Source organism: Callospermophilus lateralis, chromosome 13 (assembly GCF_048772815.1).
Source record: "Callospermophilus lateralis isolate mCalLat2 chromosome 13, mCalLat2.hap1, whole genome shotgun sequence".
Lineage (NCBI taxonomy): Eukaryota > Metazoa > Chordata > Mammalia > Rodentia > Sciuridae > Callospermophilus > Callospermophilus lateralis.
In genome coordinates, this window is record NC_135317.1 from 92,648,474 (window position 1) to 92,658,618 (window position 10,145).

Genomic DNA, 10,145 nt, shown 5'->3' on the forward strand with positions numbered 1-10,145 from the left:
ATAGCATTTGCAGGTAAATGGATGGAGTTAGAGAAGATAATGCTAAGTGAAGTTAGCCAATCCCAAAAAATCAAATGCAGAAAGTTTTCTCTGATATAAGGAGGCTGATTCATGGTGGAGTAGGGAGGGGGAGCTTGGGAGGAGTAGACTCTAGATAAGGAGGGGGGAGAGGGGATGGGGTTAGATAAGATGGTGGAATGTTCAAGAACTATGTAATGTTTTGAACAACCTACAATAAAAATTAATTAAAAAAAAAAGATGGTGGAATGTGATGGACATTATTATCCAAAGTCCATGTATAAAGACATGAATTGGTGTGAATATACTTTGTATACAACCAGAGATATGAAAAATTTTGCTGTATATGTGTAATAAGAATTGTAATGCATTCCATTGTCATATTTAAATAAAAATATTAAAAGAAAAAGAAAATATGGTCTTTGAATTTCTATTGCTCCTTCATCAAAAATCAGTTTACTATATTTATATATTTACATGGTTTTCATTGTGGCTCAGTGGTAGAGCACTTGCCTCGCATGCATGAGGCACTGGGATAGATCCTCAGCACCACATAAAAATAAATAAATAAATAAAATAAAGATCTTTTGTCCATGTAAAACTAAAAAAAATTTTTAAAAAGAAATTTATACATTCAAGTTTATCAGATCTATGGTGAAGACTTGTTTATGGTATTCTTTTATCTTTTTAAAGTCATGGGATCTGTACAGATATTTTCTTTCACTTCTGATAAGGTAAAATTCTCTTTTTTTCTTAGTTACCCTGGTTAATGAAATCAATTGTCTTAGTCTTTCTGAACTAGGTTTTGGTTTTGTCAACTTTATTAATTCCTTGCTTTCAATTTCATTAATATCTGCTCTAATTTTTATTATTTTTTTTCTTCTATTTTCTTGGGCTTTAATTGCTCCTTCTTTGGATTCTCCTAAAATGGAAACCAGACTATTGATTTTATCTTTCTTCTTTTATAATATATGCATTCAATGCTATAAATTTCTCTCTGAGGATTGTATTCACTACAATCTACATATCTTAAATTGTAGCTTAATTTAGCTCAAGATATTTTAAAATTTTCTTTTAGATTCTCTGTGATCCTTGAGTTATTTTAAAGTGTACTATGTGATCTCCAAATCTTTGAGGGATTTTCTAACTATTTGTTATTTATTTGTAGCTTAATACTGTGGCCAGAGAGTATAGATTGCATGATTTCTATTTTTTAATGTAATAAGGTGTAGTTCACAGCCCAGAATTTGTTTTATATTTTTGTGTATTCCATTTAAACTAGAGAAGAATGTGTATTCTGTCGTTCATTGCATTAAAGAGTGTATTGATAGCAATTATTTCCAGTTGAGTCACAGTTTTTCTGAGTTCAGTTATGCTCTTACTGTATGATAGGTCTGTCATTTTTTAAAGGGGGATATTGGAATATCCATAATCTATTTCCTCTTGCTGCTTTATCAGTTTTGCCTCGTGTACATTAATACTATCTCATTTGGCAATATACCCGAGGACTGCCATATCGCTGGAGAATTTATCTTGCCATCATACATGAATTTCCCCTTATTCCTCATAATTTTCCTTGCTCTATAATCTGCCCTGTCCAAAATGAATAGAGCTATTCTAGTTTTCTTGGATTTGTATTAGCGTGGCATATCTTTCTCTTTTTATCTGTATTTTCTTTGTTTACTTATTATGAATGACATTACTTCAATTGATACATATTTCATTCCTTTTTAGTATACACAAAACTTAAATCTAAAATGAACGCTGCAAATGTCAATGTTTAGGAACATTAGGAAATTACAGACAAAATTTGTCTAGCAATCTTCCCAGCATTTTAGGAAAAAAAAAAAAAAAGTTGATTAAAAACTCAAGGAGCAGAAGGGGGCAGTAAAACTCAACAGAATGCTCTGAAGATTTTTAAATATTCTTTATTTTCCCTTCATACTGAAAGTTTCCCAACAAATTTGAGATCAATAAAAGAAGTCTTATACAACAGATCCATACATGTGCCTAAAATATACACAGAAACACCATATATATACAAAATTGAGAGCTATAATTTTTATATAACAAAACCTTACCCTGTGTGGTACAAAATAATCATTGTGCTTTTCCATATAAAATATGTTTAGCCGTCTTGAATTGATTTGGGATATTCAATATGCCTTTTGTGACCAGCATCTCAAAATGTACCTATTCATTTCATTTTATCTGTGTCACACTTGTTAAATTACATAATGACCTTTCCCTTTTTTTTCCCCAAGCCCATATTTGGACTTCCTTTCAAAACTGAGTCTTGGTTTCTTCTAGAGGTTTTTTCTTTTCTTTCTTTTTTTTTTATTTTTTTGTGGGGTGGGGGTGGGATTGAACCCAGGGGCAATTTACCACTGAGCTATCTGCCCGGCATTTTATTTTTCATTTCGAGACAGGGTCTGGCTAAGTTGTTTAGGAAACCTCAATAAATTGCTTAGGGTTTAACTAAATTGCTGAGGCTGACCTTGAACTTGTGATCCTCCTGCTTCAGGCTCAGAAGCTTCTGGGTTTACAAGAGTGCCCCACCCTAAGAGGCAGGGTATGGCTTCTTACAGGCATCTAATCAAGATAAGATTAGTAGCTTTAAAACTGAAAATTTAATTAAAAAAAATAAATTTTTAGTAGCTGCAACCTTATTCATTTAAAATCAGGATGAAAAATAGGAATTTTTTAAAGGAAGTTATTAAAATAAATGTTCTTTCTGTGCACTGGTTGAAATTTTATATAGGAATCAGTGCAACAAATAAATGGGGTGCCACAATGGGGAGCTCCAATACGACAGGAAGAGTACACAGATTTTCTGGATGGGATAGGATTTTAGTCGTTTGTGTCTCATTGTAGCATCAGATAATGTGTACATTAAGCAAAATGGTAAAACAAACAAAAAAATTTTCCTCTCTTTTTTCTTAAGACTTCTACAAATCGATGGATCTGGTGTAATTTGGATTTCGGGTTTTTTTGATTTTTTTTTCCAATCTTTTTCTATTATCCTAAGAAAGTAGGGCTTAACTGAATTTGTTGTTCTCTACCTATTTTAGTTTAATACTTCAAACTCACATACCACCACCACCAAAGATAAATAGTAAGGAAAAGCAAGGGAAAATGAAATTCAAAACTGTCAAAATAACCTTTTTTTTCATCTAATACATTTCTCATCCAACTATGTCCCAAAATGAGGTTTTAAAATTAACTCTAATAAGCCCAGACAATTAAAAAGCAAATGAAAGTTATGTTTTCTTTATCCATGGTCACAACTCATCAACTTTTTATAGGGAATTGCTATGAAAAGCTGGTGACAGAAATGGTGAAAAAACATTCAGTAAAAGGAGAAAGAAAAAAAAATACCTTCAAGCAAATGCTTCCGGCACTTAGCATTCCTGCAGATTTGGGGTATAACTGTTTCCATTATCCATTAGAAGGCAGGAAATGTTATGCTGGGAAACCCTGGAGTTCATGTTGACTATCATTTACCCAGTAATTGATTAGGAGTAGTGAAAATTTTTTCCTTTCTCCCCTCTTTTCAAGAAGCAAAGGAAGAACCCTTATTTTAAAAAGAAATTTAGGTAGAAATTAGAGCTGTGGACACTTAGCCTAGCTGTTACATTCTGTTCAACATAACAAAAATAAAAGGTACTTATGAATGTGCTCCACATACAACTGGTTAAGCTGGGTCAATAAACAGCATGAGTCGTGTCATCCTTTCTTAGGTCCCCCAAAGACTAGAGACCTGGGCACGGGAGAGGTGATCCCCTGCGCTCTTGGGCTTCGGGCGTTCCGGTTCCCCAGGGGAAGCCGCGTCCTCCTCCGGCTCCGGCATCCCCTCCAAGGCGAATGGTCACGGCACCCGCTCTGGGAAGCGCTCGGTCCAAAACCGGAAAAAAGGAAAGGAACGTGGCCAAGTCCCCGGGGGGCGGGGGGCGGAGGACACCCCGGAGGTGGAAAGAATAGGAGACGAGGGGGGACAGTTCGCTTCGCACCCATCTTGGGGCGGCGGAGGGCAGCTTCGCGGGTTTCCGACTTTTTTTTTTTTTTTTTTTTTTTTTGCGTGAGTAAAACTCCGGACCCACCCGGGTTTACGCAACTTTTTAGTGCAGAGGGGAAAACGGCGGTGGAGAGTAAGACCAGGCGATGGAAAAAGTCCGTGTGACGTCACGTGGGCTTGGTTTGCAGGCATAAAAGGGAGGGTCTCTCCGCCAGGGTTCAGTTGTCAAACGACTTGAGCAGTGAGCGTCAGCACTCCCGGGAACTCCGCAGCGGCGCCTCCCGCAGGGCCACCTCCAGACGACAGCCGACCCGACAGCCAAGCTCCGCCCGCCGCGCACCGCCCCGCCCTCGGCCACGATGCTCCGGGCCGCTCTGCTGCTCAGCGCCGCCTTGGCCATCAGCCACGCAGGTGAGTACCGCGTGGCCTGCCCGCACCCAGGCTGTTTCCGCTCCGACCTCGGTCCATCTCGGCAGGCCGACTCCTGAAGAGACGGGCTGGGTGAATTTGAACTTGAGTCCAAGAGAACTGGGGGGGTAACCCCGTTTTGCCACCCAATCTGATCTCGTGCACCAGCTCCTGAACCGGTCTAAGACTCACTCTCATCTGCTAGATAGGAATAGAGATCCTAATGTGCAGGTTGTCATTTTAAGACGGGATCTGATGGATACCTGTGAAACGTGTGTGTGCCACCTCTTGTTACCAAACAGCAGTCATTCTGTTTTTGTGTTTTCTTTCTTTCTGCTTTTCACTGAGGATTGAAGCCCAAGGGCCGCTTAACCACTGAACCACAGGATGCTTTCCCCCCCCCGCCGCTAAATTGCTGAAGCTGGTTTGGAACTTTAAATCCTCCCGCCTCAGCCTCCGGAGCTGCTGGGATTAAGGCGTGCACCACTGCGCCAGGCAGGCCAGCAACCATTGTTTTAATTAATACTCTGGACAGTGCTTTCCGGCCCCAGGGAAACTCAAATTATGTTTTTAAAACAAAATATTTGAAAAGTAAAAGCTGTTTTTGACTTTGAAAAGTTTGCTAAATTTGGGCTCGGGAGGATGAGGCAAAAAAGATGGCAAGTTCAAAGCCAGCCTCAGCAATTTAGCAAGGACTAAAGCAGTTTAGTGAGACCCTGTCTCAAGAAATAAAAACGGGCTGGGGATGTGGCTCAGTGGTAAGCACCCCTGGGTTCAATCCATGGGACTACCACTACTAATAATAATTAAAGTACTAGATCCAATCCATTTGAAAGTGCTGCTTTAGCTTTTTAGAAACACTGACTTGAAAATCTAAAAAGTTGTTATCAAGTTGAGCAATCTGTTACTCAGTATAACCATTCAGTGAGAAGGGTTTAAAAATTGTATTCCATGACTACTTATTTCTTATATTTATTATTGTAAAGATGCCCCATAGTTAAAATATGAAACATTTAAGTCAAGGTTAAGACATTGAAGAATGATTGATGTGCTGTCCTTACTTTTATACTGTAGCAAATCCTTGCTGTTCCAACCCATGTCAAAACCAAGGTGTATGTATGAGCACAGGATTTGACCAGTATAAGTGTGACTGTACCAGGACAGGATTCTATGGTGAAAATTGTTCAACACGTAAGTTTCCCCTTGAGTTTCTTTATGTGGGTTGGGATTACATACAGGTATCATTATAGATTTGTCTTATGATGAGTCTCATTTCTCTTGCTCTCTTACAGCTGAACTTTTGACCAGAATAAAACTACTTCTGAAGCCCACTCCAAACACAGTCCACTACATACTTACCCACTTCAAGGGGGTCTGGAACATTGTCAATAATATTCCCTTCCTGCGAAATTCAATCATGAGATATGTGTTGACTTGTAAGTACAAATATCTTTCTAAGGTTTTCAACTTCCTCAAAGAAACATACTTTATAATAATGAAGATTACTAAACCCAATCCAAAAACCTATTTCCAACCTGTCAAAATGATTTTAAATGTAACTTTAGTTGGTCTGCTTAAAGATCAGAAATATTGACGTTTGGTCCCATCTAGTTGATACAGTTCTGTCCTGTAGTCAGTTCTACTCAGAAGACTCCATCCCTCTATTTCAGCCAGTTTGTGTAGTTTATTATTTGTTTATTGAATGTATATAGGACAGAGGTATCCTAAACATTCACATAAGTGGTTAATTTGGATTGGTTTAGAAAGAAATTCTATGCTTCTGAAGTAGTGCCATGCACAACTATTCTTATTATAGGTCTCTTGAGCAGAGAATTGAAGCTACTGGAGAAATAAAAGATTGCTAGAGCATAGTACTCTTGTAAAGCATGTATATTTTAGTAAAGATGGCATTTTCACTGGTAGTTACACTGAAATGTAATGATTTTTAGAGTACCTTTGGAATTGAATTTAATTTCTGTACTACCTTCCACATTTTGAAATAAAAATGAACATTGATTTGTTGTGCATATGGAGACCAATAAAATATTTTTTTTAACTTTTTAAACTTTTTCTTTTAACTTTTTTTCTTTAACTTTCAGCCAGATCACATTTGATTGAAAGTCCACCAACTTACAATGTGCACTATGGCTACAAAAACTGGGAAGCCTTCTCTAACCTCTCCTACTATACCAGAGCCCTGCCTCCTGTGGCAGATGACTGCCCAACACCCATGGGTGTGAAAGGTGGGTGAGAATAAATGATTATGGATGCAACTTTTTTTTCAAGAAAAATATGAATCTGTAAACTTCCATAAAATTAAATGACCATTTTGGTATAATGTCCTAATAATTATATTATTAAAAGCAAATTAATGCTAGTTTAAATAGAAAAAATTATTTAAGGGGTTCTCAAATATCTTAGAATTTTCATTATGGTCCTCTTGACAATTGTATGTACCCTGTAAGTGATGAATGTCCTCAAAGTGACAGTCATGTCTGTCCCCTTTAATATGTAGGTGGATTTTTATCTTAAGTTTTTCATTTTTCAGGGAAGAAGGAGCTTCCTGATTCTAAAGAGGTGTTTGAAAAAGTTCTTCTAAGAAGAAAGTTCATTCCTGACCCCCAAGGCACCAATATGATGTTTGCATTCTTTGCTCAGCACTTCACCCATCAATTTTTTAAGTCAGATCGGAATCGAGGGCCAGCTTTTACCACAGGACTGGGCCACGGGGTAAGACTGAGTTAAATCAGAACTGTAGCAGATGATAAATGCTAACATTTGTACCATACCAAATAATTCACCCTCATTTTATAAAATGTCTATAAAAACCTTAGAATTCTCCATTTTAATTTACTGGTTTAGTAAAAGTATTTACACAGACACACATATAAAAAATTCTTTAAACTTTAGCACTGAAATGTCAAGAATTTTGTATCAATTCATTTTTCTAGGGTTTTGGGGTTTTTTATTATATTTTTTTCCCTGAAGTGCTAGGGATGGAACCCAGGATCTTATGCATACTAGTGGGCAGGATCTCTACACTGAGTTACAGCCCCAGCCCTCACTTTTTAATGTTATTTTTAGAAATATCATGATTATAGTGAAGCATATTCTTAAGCCCAGTATGGGTACTAATACCTTTAAACACAAGACATAGGGGCTTGTAGATTCAGTGGGTTAACAAATTTTAATATTTTGTGGTTATAAAAATTTTAAAGAAAATTAAATGATTGAATTATTTAATGATAAATTATATAAAAATCATAAGATTGTTCAACAGCAGCAAATTGAAAATATTCCATAATTTTCTAGGTGGACCTAAGTCATGTTTATGGTGAAACTCTGGATAGACAACATAAGCTGCGCCTCTTCAAGGATGGAAAACTGAAATATCAGGTATATGCCCTTTGACTACTAAAAATCAGTTATGACTCTTATACTTTAAAATGATAAATACGTTTTTTAAACTCTAATGTTTATTCCTGTTTACAGGTGATTGGTGGAGAGGTGTATCCTCCCACAGTCAAAGACGCTCAGGTGGAGATGATCTACCCCCCTCACATCCCTGAACACCTTCAGTTTGCTGTGGGGCAGGAGGTCTTTGGTCTAGTGCCTGGTCTGATGATGTATGCCACAATCTGGCTACGGGAACATAACCGAGTGTGTGATGTGCTTAAACAGGAACATCCAGAGTGGGATGATGAGCGGTTGTTCCAGACGAGCAGACTAATATTAATAGGTGAGCAAGAGAAAATTATCTAAAATTATCTAAACAAAACCCTCATCCCCAAAATAAAGTAAATAGTTTATTGATACCTTTGCTGTGGGGGCAGGAGTAATTCCAAAGGAATGTTGTAAATGAAAAAACATACACCATTAATTTGGTCTATGAGCATGATTGTTAATATAACTACCTTTGATTTGATATTAATTTTAAAAAGAAACAAAGAATAGCAAATTAACAAAATTGCATGTTAGTTGCTTGAAAGCTTGTTATCAGAAAGCATTAGGATTTTTAATTCTTTGTCTTGTGCAAATAGGGGAGACCATTAAAATTGTGATTGAAGACTACGTCCAGCACTTGAGCGGCTATCACTTCAAACTCAAGTTTGACCCAGAGCTGCTTTTCAACCAACAATTCCAGTACCAAAACCGTATTGCTTCTGAGTTTAACACACTTTATCACTGGCATCCCCTTCTGCCTGACACCTTTCAAATTCATGACCAGGAGTACAACTATCAACAGTTTCTCTACAACAACTCCATATTACTGGAACATGGACTTACCCAGTTCGTTGAGTCATTCACCAGACAAATTGCTGGCAGGGTAAGCATTACTGAAAAACAAAGACTGGCCAGTGACTTTAGAATTTCTGACACTGAAATTAGTTTTCTTGAAGTTAATAAAGGAAAAATCAATTATTTTACTACTAAAATTATTCTCTTAATATAAGAAGGCTAAATTTTCTTTGATATCCAAAGCTTTAGTGCACATTGTCAAGAAAATAATACATACCCATACCTTAATATTTTTAAACCTTTATATAAATCTTACAGATTATATAGAAATACATTGAAGACTTGAATATCAGCTTCATTTGTATAACTTTAAAAGGCAAATTAGTTCTAGACCACTGTCACTTTGAATCTTCAGCACAGCTGCTGTTACAGTGTATATAAGCAGGCTGAGGACATTGGTCAGAATACTTTAAAGCAAAAGGAGTAAATATGCCTAAAAATGATTTGACAATTTAATTCATTTTGCACAGGTTTCTGGTGGCAGGAATGTGCCATCTGCAGTACAAACAGTGGCCAAGGCCTCAATTGAACACAGCAGAAATATGAAATACCAGTCATTCAACGAGTACCGCAAACGCTTCAACCTGAAGCCCTACAAATCATTTGAAGAACTTACAGGTATACAATTTTCTAGACTCTTAAAAGAATCAAGGGTCTATGGAAATAACAGGGGAGTTGAAAGCAAACTGAAGGGATGAAATTCTTTAAAGTTTTACATTGGATATATTTCTGTCTTCTTCACCTTCCCAGGAGAGAAGGAAATGGCTGCAGAGTTGGAAGCCCTCTATGGTGACATTGATGCCATGGAGTTCTATCCTGCCCTCCTGGTGGAAAAGCCTCGTCCTGATGCCATCTTTGGTGAGACCATGGTGGAAATTGGAGCACCATTCTCCTTGAAAGGACTTTTGGGTAATCCTATATGTTCTCCTCACTATTGGAAGCCAAGCACTTTTGGAGGAGAGGTGGGCTTTAAGATCATCAACACTGCCTCCATTCAGTCCCTCATCTGCCGTAACGTGAAGGGCTGTCCCTTCGTCTCATTCAGTGTTCAGGATCCACTGCTCACCAAGACAGTCACCATCAACGCAAGTGCTTCTCACTCCAGACTAGAAGACATCAATCCCACAGTACTACTGAAAGGGCGTGCAACAGAACTGTAGAAGTCTATTGGTCATATTTATTTATTTATGGATCATTCCTTTTAACTTAAATAATTAATATTTATATTAATATATTTATTAAATGCCTTATGTTACTTTCCATCTTCTGTAACAGAAGGCGGCAGTACTCTTATTAGAGAGGAAGGGGTCACACTTGTGGAAATTACTGTGTCACTACTTTTAAAGATTATTTTCTTCCACTTACGGGGGAAAAATAGTTCATTCTTTTCTTTTAGAAAACAATG

The 10,145-nt window shown here is 37.2% G+C and overlaps 1 protein-coding gene across 1 annotated transcript; it reads left to right on the forward strand.

Moving 5' to 3' along the window:
• Positions 1–4,392: 4,392 nt before the first annotated feature.
• Ptgs2 (prostaglandin-endoperoxide synthase 2) lies at positions 4,393–9,900 on the forward strand. The gene is made up of 10 exons (XM_076831612.1): positions 4,393–4,444; positions 5,516–5,632; positions 5,734–5,877; positions 6,541–6,684; positions 6,990–7,171; positions 7,754–7,837; positions 7,934–8,180; positions 8,482–8,768; positions 9,211–9,358; positions 9,491–9,900. Exons 1-10 carry the CDS (start codon positions 4,393–4,395, stop codon positions 9,898–9,900), a joined length of 1,815 nt encoding a protein of 604 aa, XP_076687727.1.
• The last annotated feature ends 245 nt before the right edge of the window (positions 9,901–10,145 follow it).

Coding starts and splice junctions, on each gene's coding strand:
- Ptgs2 (XM_076831612.1), top strand. CDS start 4,393: ATGCTCCGGGCCGCTCTGCTGCTCAGCGCCGCCTTGGCCATCAGCCAC. Junction 4,445..5,515: donor CTTGGCCATCAGCCACGCAG/GTGAGTACCGCG, acceptor TTTATACTGTAG/CAAATCCTTGCTGTTCCAAC. Junction 5,878..6,540: donor CATGAGATATGTGTTGACTT/GTAAGTACAAAT, acceptor TTTAACTTTCAG/CCAGATCACATTTGATTGAA.